We start from the raw sequence: 26100 nt of genomic DNA, 5'->3' as shown, positions 1-26100 counted from the left end.
ATTATCTGGATATACCATATTTATTCATTCATCTATTGAAGGACGTCTTGGTTGCTTCCATGTTTTGGCAATTATGAATACAGCTGCTGTAAACATTTGTGTGCAGGTTTTTGTGTGGGCATAAGTTTTCAACTCCTTTAGGTAAGCATCAAGGAGCGTGATTGCTGGATCATACGGTTAGAGTATGTTTGGTTTTGTAAGAAAGAAACGGTCTTCCAGAGTGGCTGTACTATTTTGCATTCCCACCAGCAGTGATTGCGTTCCTGTGGTTTCACATCCTCATCGGCATTAGATATTGTCCGCGTTTTGGATCTTTGCCATTCTAATACTGGTATCTTATTGTTATTTTAATTTGCAATTTCTTACTGACATATGATGTTGAGTGTCTTTTGATATGCTTATTTGCTGTCTTCTTTGGTAGGTGTCCATATCTTTTGCCTATTTTTTAATCCAGTTGTTTGTTTTCTTATTGTTGAGTTTTAGGAGTTCTTTGTATGTTTTGGTAATAGTCCTTTGTCAGACGTGTCTTTTGCAAGTATTTTTTCTCAGTTTGTGGCTTGTCTTCTCATTCTTTTGACAGTGTCTTTCACAGAGCAGAAAATTTTAATTTTAATGAAATTCAGCTCATAAGTTTTTTTCTTTGCATCATGCCTTTGTGTGTAAAAACTTATCAGCAAACCCAAGGTCATCTAGACTTTCTCCTATGTTATCTTCTAGGAGTTTTATAGGCTTGCATTTTATATTTATGTCTGCGATCCATTGTGAGTTAATTTTTGGGAAGAGTGTAAGGTCTGTCTAGATTCATCTTTTTGTATGTGGATGTCCACTTGTCCAGCATCACTTGTTGAAAAGACCATCCTTTCTCCACTCACTTTGCTTTGCTCCTTTCTCAAAGCTCAGTTGACTCTATTTGTGTGGGTCTATTTCTGGGCTCTCTGTTCTATTCCGGCTTTTTTTTTTGTTTTCTGCTTATGAATGTCCAAACATCCCGCCACTGTTTATGGAAAAGACTGTCCTTTCCCCTTTGAATTGCCTTCGCACTTGTATTGAAGTTCGAAGCGTAAGAATGCATTTCTGGACTCTCAGTTCTGTTCTGTTGACTTTTATGCCTGTCCTTGCCTCAGTGTCACATTGTCTTGATTACCTTGATTTTATAAGAAGCTTTGAAGCTGGGTGGTATAAAACCTCCAACTTTGCTCTGCTTTTCTAAGACTGTTTGCTTATTGTACAGACTTTGCATTTCATGTAAGTTTCCACTTACATGAATTTTCACAAAAAAGTCTGCCGGGATTTTGATAGGGCTGGGCTTGAACTTACAGATCATTTGGGGAGGAACTGCCACCTTAACAGTACTGAGTCTTCCAGTCCATGCACATGGAATTTCTCTTCGTTTATTTGGATCTTCTTTAATTCCCCTGAACAATGTTTTATAGTTTTCAGTACAAGGCTTGTGTTTATTTTGTTAAATATATTCTCAGGTATTTACTTCTTTTTAATGCTATTGTGAATGGAATTGCATCTTTATTTAATTTTAAACATTCTTAGCTTTGGAAGACTTCGCCATTTGGAGAACGTTGTTCTCAATGTCTATAAAAGTTGGAAGTTATATGATTCCTACCAAGGTGGTGCTGTCATTTCCGGCACATGTGGGTGAAATCCACATACTTTGCAGTTACCATCTCAAGTGAGTTGTTGTTGCTTGTTGGCCATAGCTTAATTTTTTCTGGCACAAAACCAGCTCTTTCTTTAGCTCAGCATTCCTTTGGTTGGCAGTTTGGGTGGGGCTCAGCTGGGATTTTCTCGTCTAGCTGGGCTGGCTTCTGTGTCTGTAGTCATCTGCCCATCAGGTAGATGGCTCTGCTTCTTGGGGCTGCCTAGATGTTGCCTGGACCACGCTTCTCTCATGGTGGCAGGCTAGCTCGGGTTTGATCTTGTGGCCAGTGGCACGGATCTTAGAGGGAACACAGGCCACTGGACCCCAGGAGGCCTAGCCTCAGAGTTGGTGTGCTTTCAGTCTGTTGCTCAAAGTGAGTCACCGGGCCAGTCAGATTGAACGGGAGGGGAACTAGACCCATCTCTTGATGGGCAGAGCTTCAAAATCACCTGCAAAAGGGTGTGCCTATAGGAAGGGGAAAAATGGTGACCATTTTTGCACACAGTTCACACTGCAGTAGCGTGTATCTGTGCAGTTCAGTCTGCCTGATTAGAATCTGAATCACTTTTTTGTTTGTTCGGGAAATTACCCACCCTCTGAATGTTGGCAGGGACAAATACCCCCTCTTCCGGCAGGAGCTGAATACGCTACATATTTGTTTCCCTGGACCCCAGTGCATCTCAGGCACAGGCACCTGTGCAATTTGGAAGTGAGGGGGGTGATGTAGTAGGCTCCACATGGCTTTGATTTTCTGGTTAGGGTGACAACAGGTGACTGGCTGCAAGGCCGAGTCTCCATTGCAGAAACAGCAGCTGTGCTCGTGTTGGCGCTTGTTGCAGTAACGTTAAGTTGAGGGTGGAAAAGTGGGACGGGTACCATCTGTTGCCTCTCTCACTCTGCTGCAGCAGGGTCCTCGATGTTTATGGGAAGCGGGACCTGGTGCTGCGTCTCTTGGGTGAATGTGCTTTGCCATCATTGGACACGAGGAGCCTTTGTTAGACTTACTCAGACAAGTCCACGCCCTGGAGATGTGTCGCTGGGTCTCCCAGCCCACATCCCCTGCATTCAGGCAGCGCTTTGATGTGGCCCAGAGGCTCCTCATTGCCCTCAAGGGTCTCTGAGAACCATGCACAGTGAGGGGAGGGACGTGAAGGATCTGGGTGCACCAACGGCCTTGCTCCGCTCGGTCAGCCAGGTTTGAGTTTCCTTTCAGTGCAGTAGGCTGGTGGCCGCGCTCGTAGCGGTTAATGACATGTGGGCTGATCAGTCAGCTGGAGATCTGGCAGTTTGGAGTGATCCGCTGCTTTGTCTTCGGTTGTTTGTGAAGCTAGCCCTGCTTCCAGGTGGCACCAGTGCACCGGCCGGTTAGTGCAAGCCCCGGGGACAGCGCCTATCTCTTGCTGTCCCCACAGGCAGCCTGTGTGGCAGTGGCACAGGTGCGTGCTACCTGCTGCCTGTCTTCGACACCGTGTTTGTGAGGAGGAGATGCCGTCGCCAGGGCCTGGGCATGGCCATGCTGCGGGACTTCTGCGAGGCGTTCCGGGATGAAGAGGCCCTGGGGCTCAGCTGCCCCGTCTCTCCTGCCATGTACCAAGGTAAACCCCCCTCGTGTCGGGGAAGAGCGTTTGGGTGGCGGTGATGGATGACACGTGTGTGCTCTGGGTGATGCTGAAATTCCCCCGGGGAGGGAGGCTCCTTGGGGTCGGCAGCACTGGGACGTGCGTGTGGGTTTTCCCTTCCTCCTGAGAAATCTCTCGTTGCTTCCCCACAAACGAGACTTGATGCTCGATCACCAGGGGTGGACCTTTCGCAGCCTGAGAAATAATTGGATTTAGAAATAATAAAAAACAAATCAACACAGCGTCAGAGAGCAGCAGAATCCAGGGACCTGCTGCTCTGCTGAGGGTGCTCGGGGGGCCTTTGTTCTTCCACTTGAAGCTTATAGTTCGTGACTTTGCCCTGTCAACTAGAAGCTGCAGGGGAGCCCCGGAGCTGAAGGGGAGGGCAGTGGCTGGTGTGCAGAGGCCAGCTCTGAATGCAGAGCCACGAGCACCTCTGTAGCTGTCGCTGCGGGAGACGGCTCCCCCTTCTGTTCCTGTTCTCGTCCTACTGACTCCCTGTACTGGGTTCTCCAGAGAAACAGAACGAAAGGATGTCTACACATGTAGAGGGAAGATTATCATAAGGCATTGGCTCACTTGATGTGGAGACTGAGATGTCGCAAGATCTACACTTGGCAAGCTGGACGCCCAGGAGAGTCAATGGTGTGGTTCCAGTCCAAATGCCAACGTGCTCAAGACCCAAGAAAAGCTAATGTTTCAGTCCAAGTTGGAAGGCAGGAAAAGACCAATGTTCCAGCTCAGTCAGTCAGGCAGGAGGAATTCCCTCTTACTTGTGGGAGGGTCAGCCTTTTTGTTCTCTATTCAGGCCGTCAACTGATTGGATGAGACCCACCCACCTTAGGGAGGGCAATCAATCACCATACTTAGTCTATTGATTTAAATGTTAATCTCATCCAAAAACACCCTCACAGACCACCCAGAATAATGTTTGACCAAATGTCTGGGCAGCCCAGGCCCAGTCGAGTTTACATATAAAATGATCTATCACAGTTGTCTTCCACATTCTAGAAGAGAAATCTTTATATGATTTGCCAGAAGAAGTTCCAAAAACCCTGGTGTTAAACATCACAGGCCAAGTCAACAAGGATGGGAGATTCTGATGAGCTTCTCCCCCAGGCTCCCCTTCTCGTCCATGAAGCGCCCCGCCTCCCCTGTTGGGCCCTGCCTCGCTTCGGGTCATACAGGTGCTTTTGGACCCTTAGTATTGAGTTTCCAGTGACCTTATGGGATGAGGGGAACAACAGATAGGAGAGAAGAGGCAGGAAAGGCGAGGAAGCTTCTGTTGCTCTAAGTTATAAGAAAAGCAGGTGAAACATATTTTCTTCAAATGTGTTTAGTTGTTTCTTTGTAAAATCTGAAGATCCTGGAATTTCTGCAGAGTGCTGGAGGCTTCCTGCAATGTGTAGCTCACTTTGAGGTGTTGAAAAGTTCTGGAATCCAGGCAGCTGGTTCTCCATCCACACCCCCGTCCTTTGTTTGAGTGTGTTGGTCCCCAGGGCAGCCACCTGGGTTTCCTCAGGGGAATAGCGGGCTCTAAAGGGTGGGGGCCGCCCCCAGGCTGGCACTGTGGAGGCCCTTGCAGGACCAGTCCCAGCTCTGCCTCCTCTGTCTCCGCCTGGCAGAGAAAGAAGACCCGAAGGTGCTGATTTTGAATCACGCTGTTGATGTCAGGGGTTTCAGCTGCCCAGCCTGGGGTCTCGGGCCTCCAGCTTTTACATCACCCCTGATTGTGCCTGGTTACCTGAGTGAGCAGGTGGAGTGTGGAGAAAGAAGCAGATGGAGGCTCCAGACTGGGTCCGGGTGTGCCGACTCCTTGCTTCACTGACCAGCTCTTATTGAGTACAGACCTGCCCTTCGACTGGACAAGAGGGATTCCTGCTCAGGGCCCCACAGTTTTGAGCCTCTTTTTTTTTTTCCCTGAGGAAGATTAGCCCTGAGCTAACATCTCTGCCAGTCTTCCTCTATTTGCTACGTGGGTTGCTGCCACAGTGTGACTGATGAATGGTGTAGGTCTGTGCCCAGAATCCGAACCTGTGAACCTGGGCTGCCAGAATAGAGTGCATCAAACTTAACCACCACACCATGGGGCCGGCCCCTGGAGCCTTTTGAAGCTGCACCTATTTCCACAGTGCAAGGCATTTGTGGGCCCAAGAGGATGTTCCCACTCAGGTCCAGGTCATTCCTAAACTGGCTCCAGGTACCAGGACCCCAGGATTCCTGCTAGTGGCTGCTGAGGGCCCCCGGGGACTGCATCCCTGGATATGTGGCCTTAAGGGCCGGCCACGTCACCAGGTTGTATATCCTTAGACTTCAGGGACAGCTGCAGGTGGGACATGGATGGGGTGTGGGTGTGGGCTCCATATTTGTACACACAGGCCCCTTGCAGTGCAGGGCGAGCTGGGCTGGCAGGAGAAGCCGGTGGGCTGCAGCTGGGGGCCAGCTCTCTTGGTCTTGCCACGTTCTGGTGCAAAACTCCAAGGAGTCCAAGAATTCTAAATTTGAATCTGGCTTTCCCTGTTGTTAGGAAGTTATATTTGTCAAGACAGGAGAGCAGAACATTCTCTCTAGCGCTCCGCTGGCGGCTTACACCTTTCCAACGCTTAGCATCACACGTGTAGGTTTCCATCTGTGCTTTTGCCCTGGGCCCGAAAATGTTGGGAGAGGGCCCGATGGAGTCCCCTCGGGCACCTGCAGGAGGAGGAGCGGCTTCCCGTGTGGCTGGATTCAGGCACTGCCATGTGGAAATGCTCACCCTGTGAATATGGGCATAAAGGTCTACAAGCCCTGAGGGGAGCCTGGCATTAAGGGATCTGTGGAGGGTGAGCTAGAAGGTTCCATGGGAGAGGAGGGCGGAGGAGGACAGTGCCCGAGGAGAGGACCGGGTGGGGCAATGTTGTAGCTGAATTGGGTCGTGTTCCCCAGATTCCTGTGTCAAAGCCCTGACCTCCGATGTGACTGAAGGTGGAGATGGTCCTTTAAAGAGGTGATTATGGTTAAATGAGGTCATAAGGGTGGCCTGATCCAATGGGACTGGTAAGAAGAGGTTCTTAGAAGAGGAGACTAGACCACTGACGGGTACAGAGGGAGGACCGTGGGAAGACACGGCAGGGAGGTGGCCATCTGCCAGCCAAGGAGAGAAGCCTCAGGAGAGGCTACACCTGCTACACCTCTGTCTTGGACTTGCAGCCTCCAGAAGTGTGAGAAAATAAAGGTCTGTTGTTTGAGCCCCGAGTCTGTAGTGTTTTGTTATGGCCGCCTGAGCTGACTAAGATGGGATGGATGAAGGTGGGAGCACAAGGTGGGCAGGTGAGGCTGATGAACAGTGGTTTGCGTGTAGCAGGTCAGAGCCGAGAGCTGGGGGTGCGGTGGGGGAATGGGGTGGGCTGGGGGAAGAACTGGAAGCGGCTATGTCTGAGGACGCAGAAGGGGCTGGCCTGTGCACCTGGTGAGGTGGCCTTCCTGACGCACTGGCCCCTTCCTCTCAGTCTGCAGGAAGTTCCTGTTGGCGTGGCCGGAGGAGCGAGGGCGCCTGTGGGAGGTGGAGCCCCCGGGAGCCTGGGGCCAGCGAGGCAACATCTGGCTGAAGGTTCAGCTTCAACGGTCAAGCCTTCCAGACTGTGAGTGGGACTCAAAGAAAGTGCCCTTGGGTCTTCTCTTCCTCATGTCAGTATCTGTCGCACAGGTGAATTTATAGGCTGAGTCAGGCCGTGCAGATGTTACGTCTGTCATCATCGCGGGAACAAAGGAGGGAGGGAGACCTGGGTGGTGGCCTTCTGTCCTCCTTCCACCTTCCCTTCCTGAATGAACCACACCTGCTAGACCCTCCTGCCCCAAAAGAAAGATCTCCCCCAGTTAGCTGAAGCAGAACCTCCCCGGGACGAAGGGCTCCCGGTTTACAATTAGGATGCATCACAGAAACACGTAAGAAGATTAATTTCCTCTGTCTAGCTGAAGGTCGGTTGGAAACATTATTTTGAATAGACAATGTGAACATGGGGTGAAAAATTCAAGACAGGCCAGGGTTTACTGCGGACCCCCTGCCTTGTGGGGAAGACGTGCATGCGGAGGTGGCAGCGTCCCGTGGCCGGCGTTCTGCAGGTGCCTCCCTTGTCCTCGTCCTTTTTAAGGGCAGCGTTGTGTGATCCCTTAGTGGGGAGGCAGTGGTGTTTATGCAGGCAGCTGCTGTTGCAGACACGCGCCGGCCTCAGTTTGCATTGTCAGAGACAGCACCTCGGCGAGTTTGCTGGCGGGGTTTTGATGGAGGGTGTCTGTGAGGGACAAGAACAAGGGGCGGGTCCCAAGACAGGGGACTGGAAGACCTTTAAGGAGCCAGAGGGTGGCAGACACCCTTGTCTCTGGATCTCCATGCTCCTTTGTGACAGTGTTCTTGCTGCCTCTCCCAGGTGGGGCAGGCGGGCCTTTCAGCTCAGCACCGAGGGCGCAGCGCGAGCAGGGCTGGTCCCGCAGGGCCCCCCACGCTGAGGGGCTGCATGGGGTGGGAGGCACGGGAGGTCCTCACAACTTCCCTTCACTGGCTTTTCTTCCCTCCTGGCATCGGAGCTCCTGTCGGTGTCAGACACCCTTCCCGAGGCTGCAGATGGCTCATTAGGGGCCATGGGCACGAAGGAGCAGGGCTTTCCTCCACGTGGGGAGCTGATTTACCTTATTGGTGACAGTGAAGAGTGCCTTGGAGTTTAGTGATGGTGATAGTGAGAGGTTTGGCTCTTATGGTGCCTTTCAACTTGAAGGCTTAGTGGATCTTTTCAGATATTAATGGGGTGACCAGGCACCTGGGAAGGAGGCCGGGGCAGGGCTGTGACTATGAGCCTAATGAGGCGGCTCAGTGACTTGCCCTGTGGCATCGAGAATTAGAAATGAAGGGAGGCCAGCCCGGATCCCCGTGCACTGAGCTGGCTGCCGTGCAGGTTTCTCCACGAGCTGCGCAGATGATTCTCCAGCCCCCGCACCGACCCGCCCTTGTGTGTCTTGGATGTTGAGCTCGTTGGCTGGGAATGGAGGAAAGAAAAAAAACAACACTGGCTCACATATCAGAATGTGGAAATAATGTGGAAGTGGCACAGGCCAGCAGGGAGAGGACATTTTCGAATAATTGGGGAGATGGCTTCCTCTGAGGAGAATTCCACTGGGGGTCATTTCAAGAGCTGAGAGCTGGTGTGGTCTGGTCAGAGGAAACCGAGCTGAGAGTCAGATGCCAGACCTGTCACTTTAACTCACTCTGAGATGCGCCAAGTCTCTCTTTAAAGCAGCAAATGAGGAGACTTTTGGAGAGAATGTTCCAGAAACATGTTCAAGTCCCTTGAAGGAAGAAGGGTCATTGTTATAATTAGGATATAATTAGATTACTAAAACTCACTCTCTTTTTTTTAATTCTAAGTTCAGGTCTTCTCACTTCCTGTATAAATCATGGTTAGTTCCCAGTTTCACCCACACCTTCTGTCTCCCCAGGGCCAGCAGGCAGGATTTTAATCCACTCAGGAAGGTTTTCAGCTGCCCAGCCTCATCTCGTAACAAATGTGTCAGTTAGTGCTGACAGTTGGGGTTTTCTCCAGGTTGGTGAGTGGGGGCAATTACGCATTAGCCCAGACGCTCTGCAGTTTCTGTGTTTCCATCTGTCTCTCTCTTCATGGACATCAGCAAGTGTTTGCCAGCTGGATTTACCCACAGGTCACCAAACAACGCAGATTCTGGAATCCTCTCTTCCCTGGAAATCTCAGAAGGCACTTAATTTTAGTTACTAATTAGTCAGTTATTTTTAGTTGCTTTCTTGAATTGTTCTGTTTTTCAGTTTCTGACTGTTATTTTCGAGGTTTCCTGCAATTTCGTGTGCCATAGAAATAGAACAGTAAGCAAGAAGCCCAGTGGAGCTGATCGCTTTTTACGTTCTAAGAAAGGCATGGACATTTTACAGCATTCCAAAGGGAAATTAACTTGTGCTCCTTTCAGATGTTTTAAAATCTATTTTTGGAGCAGTGTCATTTGTGGACTAGGTCTTTGAAAGTTTGCACGATCTTGCCTGTTGATAACATCTGTGGCTTATAATGGCCCTGGAAACATTTACAGGGTTCTTCAGACCTTTAGAGAGAAAGAGTTTGTGGGAAATCATTTTCTTCCTACACTCACTTACAGATGAAGCCTTTGAAACTTGAGCGGTCAGATCCTGACTCTCTCTGATGTGACTTCCCAGTTAGCCTGCCGATGCCTTCAGTTTCTTTCCTGGAGGAGGTGAAATCGAATACGTCAACAGTCCAGTGTTCTTTTAGAAAAACGGTGCCGGAGGCAGAAAATAATTGCACACAGCTTTAAAAATTTTTTCATTATTAGGTTATAGTTTTGCTTTCTTTCCAGGTGAATTTTTAATGGCTTCAGTTGTCATCCACAGGGAAAATACTTTTCTTCTATGTACATGATATTTTTAAAGCTGGAGGGCGTGTACATAAAGAGATGTGAAATATTTGAGCTGGGGAGGTGGGGTCCTTTTTCTAAAAGTCCGATGCTTGCAAAGGGCAGCTCTCCCCGTATTTCAGCTTGTTCTGGCGAGTGGGACACTGCCTAGTGCAGTAGCAGGAGCAATTTTATGGGGGCGAGCTATGCTAGGAAGCGCTGAGGGCAGAAGCATCATCTCCTGGATGGGTTTTTTCTGGCTAATGCTGCTCTTTGAAAGGTTGTGTGGCTCCCTCTAGTGGCCATTATAGTCTGCTGCAGCCCTGGATGGTAACTCAGAGGTTGCTTTTGACCTTCCTGTGTGGTTGCTTCTCAGATTCTTCTACTTGTGAGTCCAAATTAGTGTCTTCATTTTTAAAACTTATTGGACCGTGATTGGTCGAGAATAAAATATAAGTGAACATTTGATGGCTACTAGCGTGCTTTAGTCCATAATGCATAAAAACAGTTTCACTGATCAGGAGATGTAGAAAACTGATAATGGATTATCTGCTTCATTCTCATTCATTCATTCACTCATGTATTCGCTCGCTCATTCAATTGGTTACTGTTGGCAGAGCATCTCCTGACACTGGGCACCGTCCCAGGTGACAGGGACACAGAGGTAAAGGAGGCTGACGAGTCTGTGAACTCATTTATGAGCTTACATTTTTCTGAAGAAAAGTGCGTGGACAACTACTACTATATTATATAAAATCTTTCTGTATCAGAGAGAACTAAAGAGTACTGGTATTTTTAAATGCTTACCATTGGATTTTGTAAACCAATTTTGCTAATGTATAAAGCCTGGAAATAAACTTTAAAATTTACTTCTATAGGTAACAACTAAATAATACATTTACTCGTTATTTGAAAAATGTGTTTCATTTGTATTTTCCATTTGAATGGAAAACTGCATATCTTTTTCCTAAGGCATCTGAACTCCCCCCCCCCCACCCCGTATACGTCCACGTATGGATTTTGGGGTGTAGGGAGGTGCGCAGTAGGATGAGAAAGTCATTCGCTTCTGAGTTGGTCCTGATTCAGTAGGAGGGGGCGGGAGGCTGAGTTAGCGTGGTGATTATGGGCTCTCCTGTGAGTGGAAATTCCAGTGAGCAAAGAGGCCGAGACTGGAAACCTGACTCCATTGAATGCCCCAATGAGTGGAAGACAAGCTCAGAATTCCAGCCCTGAAATGCTTGAGTAGAACCACCCCTTTGTGTCTCCTGATGCTTGGCAGGTGTGCCTCCCCTCCAGAGGGTCTGGGCAGGTGTAAAGGGGAGGTCAAGAGGATGAAATTGGGTTGTGCCCATCAGTGCTTTTGGAAGTGTCCTCAGTATATTGTTAATCTTTTGATTGTCCTCTCCCTCGGGAGCCACCATCATCTGCTTATCTGCTCTCTTGCTTGGGGAGGGCAGCTCATCCAGGAAATTCCAAGGAGGATGTGAGCGGTCACAGGCGGACTTCTCAAGACAATGGATCCAGACAGTCCACAATGGTGAAGGCAGCGAGGTATGGTGATGGGTGTGTCATTCTAGGAACATGTCCTGCGTTCTTAGTGATCATGCTGTGCTTGTTGGGTGAAACTGTGGTCCCAACCTGCAAGGCAGCTTCCTCCGCACCTTGGCCATGGGCTTCTCGGTGGCAGGGGCTGTCGATTTATGCTCAGAACCTCGGCGCCAGAGTATGAGGAGAGGCGTTTGTGATTAGACTGTTCATGGTCCTCTTCTCTAAGCTAGACAAGCTTTCCCGAAGCCAAAACTAAACAGAGAACACATGAGAATCAGCCACGGCCCTGCATTGTTAAGGAAATATTGAAAAATCTAAATTGCAAATTCTGCCACGGACCAGCATCTTTCACGCAGAACAAATGTGCAGACGAATTTGTCTTTCTTTCCTCCCCCGCCCCTCAAGTCCAGATGCTAGAAAATGGAATATGGCGTTGAGTTGTATAACCCAGTGTGATGGTAGAATAGAACCAGGGCAACGTTCTGGATCTCTCTCAGCGGCCTGTTGTCGTTCAGTGTTTTATAAGACTTTGAAGCGACACGATTCCTGAAGTATTTTCCTTGCCCATGCAAGGCAGTCGTGCTCACACCCGCTCTCTGGCATGCAAGGGCCATTGCTCTTGAGTCCCTGAAGAGTCGATAATGATTTTAAACTCCAAAACTTACAGTTGCACTTCGGGGGGAATACTGCTGATTTTGGAAAATAGACGGCTCTCCTGTAGAAGACAACATCAAAGGCATGAAATATCCCAGTAAGTGCTGGATTGTTTCAGAAAAGCTGCCTGGTGTCTGACTTAGTTCTAGTCCAGGGAAAGGTGGGCCGATTTATGACCTTCCAGGCCGCTGGGCAGAGAGCGTGTGCTTCACCTCTTCACTGGTCCCTGACTCCCCTTTAAACTGGGAAGGCCGGTAGAGGAGGCGCGAGGTGTCCAGCGTGGTGTCACGCCCATGGGCATGTGTCTGGGGGAGTCTGCGTGTTCAAGTGTAAGGACGTCACCTTTTAAAGCTGTGCCTCCTGGCTGCCTTGCCTATCTCCCTGGGCTGGGCCTTCCCTCCGTTCCATCAGTGGATGGGCGCTCAGAGCTGAGTCCCTACAAAACGTGGTGGCCTTTGGCTGGCGGGGCTGTTTGAACCCGGCTGGAACGTCTGAATCTGAGCACGCGGCGCAGGGCCAGCTGGGCTGTCACGGTGGTAACTCGGATGCTCTGTTGATTCTTTTCTATTTCAGGACAGGATCAGCGGAGAAGAACTGAAAGAGACAGAGAATGGTTAAGACTGTGGAGTGACAGATGCTGCAGGGTGGCGTGGGAGAGCCTGTGGGGCTGAGCCAGAGGGGATGGAGGCCAAGAGGACAGCAGTGGACGCCGGCCTGGCTGGGGCATCATGGCAGACAGAAGCATAGGTGGCTGATTCCTCATTCCCAGGCCCCAGGCTGTCCTGTCCACCGGCCTGTCCTGGGCCCCAGGGGATGTGGGATTAAGAGCTGTCCATCACTCCCACTTGTCTGGCCTCTGTCCTTGCTGTGCCATCCTTTGAGGAGAAAGTGACCACACAGACCCCACCTACCTCAGGCCTGCTGTGTGGTCTCAGGTGAGAGAAAGTCCGAGAAGGTGCTTTGTTTGTAAGCGCCCAGTGCTGCATGGGTGCATAGGATCATTTCCCAAGCTCGGATTTCGGGAGATCCTTCGTTACACCCCTTGTGGTTTCTGTGACTCGGGATGGCTTTATAAAGACTGCGCTGGCACCCCACGAATGCACCTCTTTCTTCAGCACACGGAACTCGGAGAACGGCCACCCCCTCCGGTCTGCGCTGTGGAGAGAGTTTGCGAGTCTGCCCATGCCAGCCCTCTTGTGATCATGGGAACACTGTCACCAGAGGGGTTTCTGGGGAGACACCTTCCTTTTCCAGAAAAGCTTCAGCCACGTTGGCAGCATCCCGACGGCAGGGGCATCAGGATTTCAGCCATCTCTCTCTCTCTCTCTCTCACACACACATACCCTTGTCAGTCAGGCTGATTCCTACTCACGCATCTGCTCTCAGCTCAGATGTCCCTTCCTGACCACCTCCTCCTCCTCTTCCCATGTGGCCTCAGAGCACTGGGCACTCAGCTGTGACTCCATGAGCCTCCACCAGGGTCAGCCCTGGGTCTGCTTAGTTGCCTCCTGCGTCCCCAGTGCCAGAGTGGAGCTGGCCTTCAGTAAGTGTGTAGGGAATGACTGGTGACAGGTCACCTCAGGAGTGAGGGGTGATACCTTCTTTCTCGTCCTCTGCTGCTAGACTCTGGAGAGATGGGTGGAAGAACAGAGTTTCAGCTTTTTAGGGATACAGTAAACCTACCCCGGAATCTGGGAGTGGGGAGGAGACCACTGGCAGTCCTGAGTGCCAGCAGGATATCACCAGCTGTTTCCCTCACTGGGCAAAGGACGCATGTGGTGGGACCCCTGTTACTTATTTACTCATCCATGTTGCTGTCTGTTCACTCATCCATCCATCTGTCCATCCATCTATCCATCCACCCATCCATCCATCCATCCATCCATCTCCCCATTCTTCTCTCCCTTTCTCCCTCCATCTCTCCCTCATCTTGCCTTCCGTCCACCCACCCATCTGTTCACCCATCTATCTATATACCTGTCTACCCACCCACTCACCCACCCATCTGTCCATTCATCCATTTGTCTGCATCTGTCCATCCATCTGTCTGTCTGTTCGTCCATCCATGCATCCATTCCGTCCATCCATCCTTAAGTACAGCAACTGTTCAGTGTGATTGCTCAGGGACAAGCTCTGTGCGGTGCAGTGGGGAGATAGGCACGGTTACAGGACTCAAGGATTAACTATTCTCTCTGGAAGGGTCTCTTCTGGAATGTTCCACTGGAGTTGTTTTCTCACACCTATCAGTTAAAGAGGGAAGAGTCTAATTGAATAGAAGTAGAATCTGGAGACATCCTAAAGGGCACCCGTGCATGTGGGCTCTCTGTGAAGGAGGCACAGACCATAAGAGGGCAGTCAAGTCTGCAGCTGGGAGCGTGCTCTGTGTGTGTGTGGTGCCCGACATAACCTTTCACGTGTGACGTAGACATGCGCTGTGAACATTGTACCATTTGAGATGAATGATTGGTGCTTTGTAGTGTTTATGTGAATATGAACTGATGGAAATGTCTCAGGGGCTTGATGAAGTTACTGTCCAATAAAAGAGTCCTCTCAAGGAAGAAAAACTGATGTGCTGATGTAGTTCACTGAAGGCCGTGTGCACGAGCCACACACAGCTGGAAGGGAATCCTCTGAGCTCGTGGAAACACCCCGGGCAGCGGCACAGTCTGTCTGGCCTGGGGCTGTGTGTAGTGTTCCTTTCCACAGGGCGTGTACAGGGAGTGTTGGTAAGGCTTGTGTGTGTGTCTGTGTCTGTGCGTGCATATGTTGTGTTGATTTTATTAAATCACCTTTGTTTAATTTACTATTCAGTTCTTCTCTGTTCTTGCTTATTAACAGCTTTATCGAAATATAATTCATAATCCATGAAATTCACTTAAAGTATATAATCGTGTGATTTTTAGTATATTTGCAGAATTGTGCGACCACCACCACAGTCAGTACCTCAAAAAGAAACCCCATGCCCATTAGCAGCTTCTCCCTTTCTCCCTACCTCCCGGCCCTAAGCAATCACGAATCTACTTTCTCTCTCTCGATTTGCCTGTTCTGGACATGTCATACTGGTGGAATCGTACGATATGTGGCCCTTTGCATCCAGTTTTTTTCACTTAATGTCTTCAAGCTGCATCATGTTGTAGCAGGTGTCAGTGCTTCATTCCTTTTTATAGTTGAATAACATTCCATGGTGTGGAGAGACCACATTTTGTCTCTCCATTTACCAACTGGTGGACTTCTGAATTGATTTCAGTTTTTGGCTGTTATCAATAAGGCTGCTATGAACATTCATGAACAAGTTTTTGGGCGGACCTATAGCTTCAGTTCTTTAGGTATTTACCCAGGAGCAGAATTTCTGGGTCGTGTGGTAACTCTATATTTAACATTTTGAGGAACTGCCAAATTATTTTCCCAAGTGCCTACATCATTTTACATTCCCACCAGCAATGTGTGACTGTTCCAATTTCTCTCCATCCCAGCCAACACTTACTGCTATCTATCTCTTTGATTATAGCCACCATCCTAGTGAGCGTGGACTGGTGTCTCATTGTGATTCTGATGTGTGTTTCCCTGAAGACTAATGACATGGAGCATCTTTTCATGTGCTTTTTGGCCCTTTTTATGTCTTTGGAGAAGTATCTATTCAGATTCTTTATCCATTTTTTAATTGGGGTATCTTTTTATTATTGAATTGTAGTCGTTCTTTATAGATTCTGGATACAAGTCTTATCACGTATCGTTTGCAAATATTTTCTCTCATTATATAGGTTGTCTTTTCACTTTCTTGATGGTGCCATTTGAAGTGCAACATTATGAATTTTGATGAAGTCCAGTTCATCTATTTTGCTTTGGTGGCTTGTGCGTTTGGTGTTACAGTAGTAATGATTGTGTTTTATAAGTGCATATCCTTTCATTCCCATCTAAAGGGAGTTATTGGGGAGAAAGTTATTTCACTCTATGGCGAATATAGACAAATCCACAGAGCAGTCATTACTTGGAAGAAAGCTGTGTGTGGACCCCAGGCCCAGGCCCCAGGAGAGGCGTGTTGCCTGCGGACTGCTCCCCCTGCACTCGTGAATGGGCTGAGGCCCGCGGAGGACGTTGGAGATCCATGGTCCCGCGCAAGCTTGCCTTGTGGATTCAGAGTCTGGCGGCGGTGGTGGACATTCACTGCTATGCATGGGGCCCTCGAACAGATTTTCTTTCAGGGAAAGAAAGGGTTTTCAGCATCGGGCATTTTGTTCCGGGAAGTCTGAGAACAAGCCGTTCGGGCTGAGGAAGGAATGAATCCAACTGGTTGGCTACTTGCAAAAATTATAGGGCCAGCAAATTCTGAGACAATTTCTAAGATCCCCATTTCCTGCGAGAAGCAATGTAAAATCTCTGATTTCGATTTTGTTCTCTGTCTAGGCAAAGATGGTCAACATCTGGATGTTTTGAAGTTAGGTGTCCAAGTTTCCATGTTGAGAAGCCTTGAAATTCCTTGGCCCCCTTCCTCTCCTGCCTCCCCCTCGGCTCTTTCACATAGGGCGCAAAGTATCACCATGGCCAAGCAAGGCAAAAACACCTGGAGCCACAGTGACATAGTCACGGGAGGCCTGCAACCCGGTCCCCAACAGAACATCCAGGGAGCTTGACTTTCTGTCATTTTCAGCAACAAATGAGACGTAATCAGAAAGAGTAGATTAATCCTGTCAGAAAAATCCCACAAATGGCCACGGCAACTGAAATGCTTCCGTGGACTTGTTTTAATGCATGTGGACTCTGTTTAATGACATTGGCTTATCTTATTGAGCCCTCCTTCCCACCAAACGAAAGTCATCTTTAGGTACTAGAAGCTACCTGCTCCAACAGTGACCCTGACATGTGCAGATGACTGCAGAGCTCATGCAATTTCACAGCCTTGATGGCCCACGACTTGTGGCACCCACTCCCCGGGGGGCAGCCTGTGGATGGACACTGAGCGTCTGGCTCCTTTGGTCCTTGGGTGCTTGGATTCTGTTCAGATTCTGTGGGATCAGGAGGGTGTGTCCTCAGGGTGGATGAAGGTAGGATCTTCCTGGTGCCGTGTGAGTTGGGGCAGTGCGCACAGTTGACTATCATTTCTTCTCGTCTCTTTGCTTGCGGCTGCGGTGCTTTGATTTTGGGAGATGTTTGCTGGATTCTCATGTGACCAACAGGAGCAGGTGAAGTCCTCGTGATCTAATATATATATAACCAAATATGTGTATTATATTTGCAAAGTAATTTTATGAAAATCCATATAAATTAAATCCACATATGCTACATAAAGAAATACTGTGAGGAATACATGTAAACCTGACCCTGTGGGGAGACGTCAAGCTCTCTCCTGCTCCCTGGTGGGCATCATTCCCAGGGCTGCTGACGGCTGTGGCCCTAGGGGCTGGAGCTGGACCACGGGCTTTGAATGTCAGAAAGCCAAACTCAGACTTCTGCCTTGATCTCTCTCCCCTTGTCAGAGATTTCTGGCCATTTTCTTAAAAAAATCCTATGCTGCTCCCTTCCTGAATGCTTCAGACATAATTTGAGAAGAAGAAAACAGATTTCAACAGTGTACGTGCTGATTTTTATCCCACTCACTTTTGCTGTGGACCAGAGCTGGCTGGACAGGTCATTTCTGGAGCTCTGGCAGCTTCGATGTTGGTGTCTTGCTCTGTGAGGAGGCCAGGCTGACTCTCAGAGCCACATCCCCACCCCTGCAGGACCTGGATTATGTCTGAGCTGACCCCTGGGGGTGGAGTTTCCATGCCGGCTTCCCCAGCCCCGGCCTTCAGAGGGTCCTGGGTGCATGTGACATGCAGAACCCATCAGCCCTTGATGACAGATCAGGAGGCAGCCCTGGGAGAGGGCTCCATTCCACCATCTCTCCTTTGGAGCCAGTTTGGACGCATAGTGTTTTGAGTCCAAAGATTTGGCCCAGCACTTTGTGATGGGTAATCCTGGGCTGGTCACTGCCCAGCCCAGACTGCGTAGACCTTGCCTGTCCATGGGAATGATGTGTGCACCGGGCAGTTCCCTGTGCGGCTCAGGGAAGGATGCCCCAGACAGCACTCTTCCATCCGTAGATGTGCTATACACATCGGGTATTGTACTTAGTTGTGACTTTGCACAGTTCACATTCAGGCACGCAATTAAATAACTGATCTGATCTTCACCTATATTTTAAGCACTTGTTCTGGCTTATGGCAGAAAATGTAATCTAGTCAATTCCAGATACCTTGCAATCTAACCTCACTCTAAATAGGATTTTCCTTTGTGCCTCTTTCTTCCTGGGGTCAATTCTTAGCTCTGGGGCTTGCGCAGGGCAGGGTCCTTGGTGAGGAGGGGACAGCTGCTGTTGGCCTGAGTCTGTCCTGCCCCCACGGGCACCAGCTCATATGTGTGATTGTCTTGTCAGGGCCTCTGCTCCCAGGTACCCGACCATGTGGGCAATGAGGACTGTGCTGGTCACCTTCCACACCTGGACTCCTGCCATGTGACCCCACTGGCATCTGCTGGTGCTTCTGCTGGTCCCAGACAGGAGGCGTTGCTGGCGCCTGCAGGTTCTTTCTCTCAACCTATGTCCTCGTGCTCCTGGTCACATGGGAAATCATGTGCTTCCCATGGGGGATGTGTGCGGGGCTGGCCCTCTCCTGTCATCTGGGGCTCGGGGCTGCTCTTTGGGACCTTTCCCTCTCTGGGAACTCCAGGCTGGGGTGGGGCACACCTTGCGTCTACTCTGGGGCGCCCAAATCTATTTGGGAGTTTCTCTCACCCACTCCCATCCCTGTCCAAAGGAGCCTGGCTTTCTAGTCTTCAAAGCCAGCGATCGAACATTTCTTTTTGGTTTCCTTCACGGGTGCCCTATATCCTCACACTTAGCACAGAGCCAAACTCAGGTCTCCCCGTCCAGGTCGGGGATAGACTCCTGAGCGCATCTTTTGGCCACCCCCCCGGCAGAGTTACAGCCCCAGCGCTGTTCTCAGGTCAAGTCCCTCAGGCAGGGCAGGATCCGTGGCTGATTCTCACAGGCTTCAAGCCTCCTGTGGGGTGTGGGCTGTGGACAGAGGTGGAACCCACCATTTCTCACAGGCCTGAAGCACAGCTTAAAATCCCACTGTTAGAAATGTTTTCCTTGGGGCTGGGTGAGTAACCAGGAATTGTGTCTCAGAATTGGGAAGAGCGTGGGCCTGGTTCCACCCTGGCCCCTCACTCCAGTGGGTCCTGGGGTGGCCACTTCCCTTCGGGGCAGCCAAGGGTCCTCGTGGTGAAATGAAGTGGCTGAGTCAGGGTCTGTGAACTGGCAGTTTGATGGTGCAAATCAGTTTGCAGATATTTGTTTGGGCCACACAGGGTTTTAGGACCAAGACACTGCTGTCCATTTCAGGGAGGGTGTGTCCCTGCCATTCACTGGCTGTGTTACTCACTTGCACTCTCAGGCCAGCTGGAGCCAATTACGTTTGGGCTGCCTTGTGGCAGGCTGAATAATGCTCCCCCCGACTGCAAAGATGTCCACGTTGGACTCCCCAGCACCTGTGACCAGATTGCCTTAGGTGGTGAAAGGGGCTTTGCAGATGTGGCTAGGGATCTTGAAATGGGGAGATTACCCTGGATTATCCTGGTGGGTCCAGTGTCATCACATGGGTCCTTAAATGAGGCAGACAGAGGGAGATTCGACTCCGAAAGAGAACTGTCAGAGGGATGCAGTGTGAGAGAGACCCCACCAAGCACTGCAGGTTTTCAATTTGGAGGAAAGGGCAGTGAGCCAAGGAATGCAGACAGCTTCTAGAACCTGGAAAAAGCAAGGAAATAGATGTCCCCCTGGGGCCTGGAGAAGGACACAGCCCTGCCGACACCTTGATTTTAGCCCAGTGTGACCTTTTGGACCTCTGACCTCCAGAACTGTGTGATAATGAATCCATGCAGTTCTCGGCCACTAAAGGTGTGGCAATTTGTTAAAAATGACAATAGGAAACTAGTCTGTCCCTAGACAGTGGTTCTTAAGTGGGCTGACCTGCACCCCCGGGGATGTTTGGCCACGTCTGGAGATATTTTTGGTTGTCACAATTGAGGGAGGGGCGCTCTTGGATCTGGTGGGTAGAGGCCAGGAATGCAGCTGAACCTCTGCGCTGTCAGGACAGCCCCCACGGCCCCGAGAATTATCCGGCCTGCAATGTTATGCCAAGGCTGAGAAACCTTCCTCAGTCTGACAGGTGCCTTTAGCGCTGAAGGCCTAGATGTCTGCAGCTTCTGTCAATGTCGACCTTGGTCATTTATGGCTTCAGAGTCTGCTGAGAGCTCAGGCCTCGAGGAGACAGCAATGAAAGACTTAAAGCTGCCATCTGTTGGGCAGTTGTTCTGTGCCGGCTCGGTTCCTACTCAAAGAGGGTTCCAGGAACTCCCAGGGCTGTGTCCAACTCTGAGGCTGGGGCAGGACCTGCAAGATGACCCAATGGAGACCGGGCTGGTGCTTGGGGACGCTTCACGTCTCGGACCTTCCAACTGGCCTGACTGGTAAGAAGGTTCTTCCTCGTTTAGAGGAGAAATCACTGCGTGCCTGTAGTTGAGGGCCATGCGAGGGCCCAGGAGATGCCCTGAAGACTCAGATCTGGATGGCCACGTTGGAACTTGATTCTTCTCTTAATCTGTATCTTGACCCCCGTTCTGGCTGGTGGCAGAAAACGGCCATCTTAGAATAGACTTGGAGACAGCCTGGATGGACACCTCTCTCCTGGGCAGTTTTCCAAGGGAAATACCCTTGGCGGCCACACGATGGCAGCCTTGCACAAACCAAAGCGGGCTCCGGCCAGGACCGCGGCCCTAAGTAGGTGTCGGGCCGTGAACACTTGCCTGCCTTCCTGCAGAAACCGAGGAGGCCGGGTCGGTGGGCATCTTTCATTGCAGCTGGAAACTCTGCGCTTTGCAAGTGAAACAGCTGTATAGACCGCTCATGCCTTCCTCTGTTAATGTTTCAATAAGGAACTGGTTCGCCACCCCAGCCCCTGAATTTCAGTGATGTGAGAAGACCAACAATACAGTTGAGACTTATTCTTAAGAAAGGCTCAAAATCTTTTTTTTTCTTTAAGGAAGATTAGCCCTAAGCTAACATCTGCTGCCAATCTTCCTTTTTTTTGCTGAGGAGGACTGGCCCTGAGCTAAGATCTGCACCCATCTTCCTCTACTTTGTATGTGGGGCGCCTACCACAGCATGGCTTGACAAGCAGTGCGTAGGTCTGCACCCGGGATCCGAACCGGCAAACCCCGGGCCACTGAAGTGGAAATGAGAACTTAACCGCTGTGCCACTGGTTCGGTCCCTCTCTCGTTTTTTTTTTTTAAGGAAAAAATGTTTAGCTTTCACTGTGCGTCCAGGAATGCAGACCGATCCCAAATTTCCCTGATTTCTCTGTTAACTCCGTAGGCTTGCCAATAAAAAATAAAGACACGGAGCTACCAACCCACTAAAACGCACCTTGCCTCCCTTGGCCGCTGGTTAAAAGTAGGGGGCCTTGGGGCAGGCTCTGTGACCCAGTGGTTAAGTTCGCGTGCTCTGCTACAGCGGTGCAGGGTTTCTCTGGTTCGGATGCTGGGCGTGGACATGGAATGACTCATCAGGCCACGTTGAGGCGGCGTCCCACGTACTACTACTAGAAGGACCCACAACTAAAATATACACCTATATACCGGGGGGATTTGGGGAGAAAAAGCAGAAAGAAAAAAAAAAGATTGGCAACAGTTGTGAGCTCAGGTGCCAATCTTAAAAAAAAAGAAGTAGGGGGCCTTGACACTTGCGTGTCCCCCCACCCCCCGACCCTTCACAGAGCGAGGGCTTTGGCGATGCTGTGGGGAAAGGGAAGGAGTGAGAAGGACGTGAACGCTACACCCATCGGCGACAGGTGCGCTGCCGGCGAGGGGAATTGCTCTTTACTGGTTTCTTTCCACCCATGTGTGCAGCCCACATCCACACTGGAATGCAGAGAAATGGGTAGAACGTTCCATTTGGTCCTCTCTCTTTTTTAAAAACAGCTTTATTGAGGTATAATCGATATACAATAAACCGCCCATATTTGATGTGTACAATTCGATGAGTTTGGACATATGTACACACCCATGAACCCATCACCACAATGTCAAGGTAATAGACATAACCATCACCTCCGAAAGTTTCCTGTGTCCCTTTTTATTGGTGTAAGAGCACTTGGCTTGAAATCTACCCTCTTCATAAAGTTTTAAGTGCAGAATGCAGTATTGCTCACTGTAGGCACTATGCTGCACAGCAGATCTCCAGAACTCATTTACCTTACATAACTGAAACGTGGACAACACCTCCCATTTTCCCCTGCCCCAACCCCTGGTAACCACCATTCAGTTCTTTGCTTCTAAGAGTTTGACTAAGTCCCTCATGTAAGTAGAATCAAATACTATTTAGCTTTCTGTGCTTGGCTTATTTCACTCAGCAATAATTTTCTCCAGTTTCATCCATGTTGTCACAAATGGAAAGAGTTCCTTCTTTTTCAAGGCTGAATAATATTCCATCGTGTGTATAGACCACATTCTTTATCCGTTCCTCCATTGGTGGGCTCTTTGGTTCTTTCCCAAGATGTCTCGGCTGTGGTGAGTGATGCCTCAGGGAACACGGGCTGCAGGTAGCTCTTCAAGGTCCTGATCCAGCTCTTTCTCTTTAGAGACACCTCCCAGAGCAGGACTCTTTCAACCAACTCATTTTTGGCATTTGATGGCATTTTATTGTTTTTATTCAACACGTTTCCTTCCTTCTGTGCACCACTGTGAGGGGCCCAAGCCTGGGCCCCTGGGGGGGGTTGCCTTGAGTGACCTAGGAGCCAGGCTCACTGGGGAGAATGCACATCCAGGGCCCCTTGGCACTCCTCTGTCCAGCCCCCTGCCCCCTCCCTCCCTCTCGCTCTCTAGCCCTTTGGCCTCCTCCCATGGGGGTGGGGTTCAGGAAACCCTGGGGCCTGGGCACTAACCTGGAGACGGGTCACCATCCAACTGTGATTTGGACTCCCTTCTCTTCTGTGTCATCACTTTGGCCCCATTTTCATTTAGTTTTTCTGATATGCTACTTGGGCTTCTCAGCAGCAGCATCTAAAATATTTTGGGGCCAGTTTTGCTCATTTATAAAATGGAAAGAATGTCCCCCTTGCAGGATTCATTGGGAGGCTTAAGGTAAATGCCTAGTATCCAGAGATGCCCAGTTCCTCGTGGACCTTTGGTGGGAAGAGGAGAGAGAGGGACCAAAGAAGGCGGAACAGCGAGTAGAGCAGCTGAGCCTGGCCAGCCTCCCCGCTGGAGGGTGAACTGAGACGTGGGGGAGGTGGGGAGCCAGCCCTGGTCCCCAGGTCAGGTGGGAAGCATGGGGGACACCCTCTGGCCCACGGGGCCTTCCCCTTCATTAAGCCAAGCTGGGCCTGCTAACAAAGGTGCCCAAGGACCTCCCAGCCACAGTGGTCCATGTGAGGACAGCGTGCTCTCGCGTATCGAGCTTCTTATTACTGGTATGAAACCAGTTCGTGCGTTCATCCTTTCCACGGGCCAGGTGCTGTGCCCAGGGCTGGGACTTGTGTGCGTGGCAGCTGTGGCCCCTGCCCTCCTGGAACTTTCTGGCCAGTGCAAGTAGCAACCCCTGCAAGAAGCAATAATAGTAATGGAGACAGGGGCCCTGGTCTTCACAATCAGCGTGTTAACACATGACGTTAAAAAGCGCTGGTAAAGGAACTCCTGTGGGAGAATGAGCACAGAGCGTGCCCTAGAGGCGGAGAAAAGATGAGGAGAGAACCATCCTCCCATGGCTCATGGCTTCCAGGACCAGATACCACACAGCCAGTGAGGTGAATGCAGGAGGGGTTTCTGAGGAGGGCAAGGTGCCGCTGAGGGGTTGGGGAGGCGGGGAGCGGGAGACAGAAGAGGGGAGAAGGATAGAGAGGAGGAGAGAGGTAGGTGGAGAGATTGAGAGAGACAGGAAGAGGGAGAGAGGGAAAGAGGGAGAGAGGAGAGAGAGGAAGGAGATTTGTGCATGGCTGACGAGATCTGTGTCACTGGCTGGTGGCATTGTTCAGCCACCTTGGACTCTCTGTTATGATTCTAAAGGAGTGGCCCAGAAGCTAAGGTCCACCTGTGGAGTTCATCCTGGATCGTCGGCCCCCTGAATTCCCAGTCAGGGCTCACACCCCCACAGCACTGATGCAGTTGGCCCCCCATCGTGAATATCAGTTGAAAGCCTGCAGAGATGGGAAGAACCCTCAGGAGAACTTGGACACTGTTTCATCTGGTGGTGTCTCTCATGGAGAAGCCCTGGGGCGAGGAGGGGTGGGCACACACCCCGTTAGGAAGCCTGAGCTCGAGGTGACAGCTCTGTGGGCTTGTCGGGCAGAGCTGGGCGTCCCAGCGGCTCTGAGGCTTGATTGGGCACAGGCAAACTTGCCTTCAGTGGAGTCATGACTTGCTACATTTCTACACACTGCTCCAGATGGACACTGCTGTATTTTGGTGTATATACTTCTAGACCTTTTGCTTAAAAAGTAAGGCCATAGTAGTAATCATGTTGTACAAGCAATTTCCTTCCTGCTTTTTTTTTTTAAACGTGAGCATTACTGAGTTATTTTACCCCAGTGTTTTAACCGTCATACTTAAGTCTGCCTAAGATCTCATCAAATCGCTGTACCGTAATTTATACAACCTCTTCCCTCCTCTTGGATATTTAGGCTGCTTCCTGTTTTTAGCTGTTACAAAGAAGAAGTTGCAAAATGTAGAGATCTTATCCAAAGGAATAAAACCAACGAGTGAAGGGAGGGGAAATAATTTTGGTTGGGGAGGATTTCTGATCTCTCTCAAATCCTTCCTCACAGGACCAGCCTTCTTCGGAATTCTGTTTCCTTGGCACAAACTTTGGCTTCGAAGAGTCTGTCCTCCTACCCCCTTTAGCCTCTCTCTCTGTCCTTGCCCCGCCCTGCTCTCAGCTCTCTTCCTTAGCCGAGGTGAAGAAGCGCTCTCTCCCACTGTCATGGGGGGGAGGCGTGGAGTTAGCGGGACTGATGCTCAGCCAAGGAACAATGCTCAGAAACCCGGAGCAGAGACGTCATTTGCAAGAATAAAGGGCGCAGACCGTGACCTGCTTCCTGGCAGACACACTGTTTTTGTGCGAGAAAGATGAATTTAGCCTCTATACATCATCCTGACCATGCGCTCCCACAAGGGCTTCCCCATCCACAGGGTGGGAAATCTTGGAGCTTTGGGGATGAGAGTGACGTGGGGACTGTTTGGGCCCCTGTTGGTGACCCAGCCTCTGGCTTCTATTTCTACAGGATGATCAGCATATGGTCCACGGTAATCTCCCAGGCGAGAAAATGTCCTCATGGCTACATGGCCATACCATGGAGACTCTAGATTGTTCCCTTGAGGGGTTTGTACCCTCTGTCCTTAAAGCTGGGAAACATAATTGACCCAGTTTAATTTGTGATGGGAGTATTCTTGGTTTGGTAAGAGAGAAGATTGTACCAACAGTCAGGGGGAAATCTTATCACACAAGGAGGCAGCAGTAAGGTGGAAAACACACACCTGGGGCTGGGGATTTGGCTTTGTGTTCTGGCTCTGCTGCTTTCCAGGCAGGTGATCTTGGGTGAGAAGTCTAACCTATGTGGGCCTCAGTCTCGTCATCTGTGAAATGGGAGGAATGAGGCGCCGGCCCCATGGCACCATGGTTAAATTTGCACTCTCTGCTTCGGCAGCCCAGGGTTCGTCAGTTTGGATCCTGGGTGCGGACATACGTGCTGCCTATCAAGCCGTTCTGTGGCAGGCATCCCACATATAAAGTAGAGGAAGATGGGCATGGATGTTAGCTCAGGGCCAATCTTCCTCAGCAAAAAAAGAAGAGGATTGGCAGCATATATTAGCTCAGGGCTAATCTTCCTCCAAAAAAAAAAAAAAAAAGGTAAAGAAAAAAAAGAAATGGGAGGAATGAGATCCTGGTCCTCAGGGCTTATTGGTTGGTCCCAGAAGCTGGCGTATGTGGAGGCTACTCAGCTGTAAGGCATGTGCAGCTGGCTTCCCACATCGGTTGTCCTGCCATGCAGATACCCCATGTGGTGTGATTGGGGCGGGTGACCCAGACCTAAGCCAGGCAGAGCATGAGTTGTCCAGACAGGATGAGTCTAAGGGGCCTGAAAAGAGGCTCGGGGGAAGGGAGTGTGGAAAGACTGCTGCCATCTTGT

At 50.2% G+C, this 26100-nt stretch overlaps 1 protein-coding gene across 13 annotated transcripts in view; it reads left to right on the top strand.

Annotated features, from left to right (window-relative positions):
• Positions 1-26100, top strand: part of FAM169B (Protein) — a 210582-nt gene that overhangs the window by 69452 nt on the left and 115030 nt on the right. For 11 of the 13 annotated variants that reach the window (XR_011540050.1, XR_011540046.1, XR_011540039.1 and 8 more), the window contains 2 exons: positions 3067-3249; positions 6762-6893. Coding sequence is in view for 3 of the 13 variants with exons in the window: in XM_070619427.1 (XP_070475528.1) it covers positions 3067-3249; positions 6762-6893 (315 nt within the window). In the remaining 10 variants the exon portion in view is untranslated. Of the gene's footprint in view, positions 1-3066; positions 3250-6761; positions 6894-11135; positions 11230-12453; positions 14686-26100 lie in introns of those variants that run through there. The other 2 variants (XM_070619438.1, XM_070619458.1) reach the window with 2 other exon arrangements.

This window comes from Equus przewalskii, chromosome 1 (genome assembly GCF_037783145.1).
Source record: "Equus przewalskii isolate Varuska chromosome 1, EquPr2, whole genome shotgun sequence".
NCBI classification, from domain to species: Eukaryota; Metazoa; Chordata; class Mammalia; order Perissodactyla; family Equidae; genus Equus; species Equus przewalskii.
The sequence above is the reverse complement of the archived record's forward strand: the minus strand, read 5'-3'. Positions and strand labels throughout refer to the sequence as shown.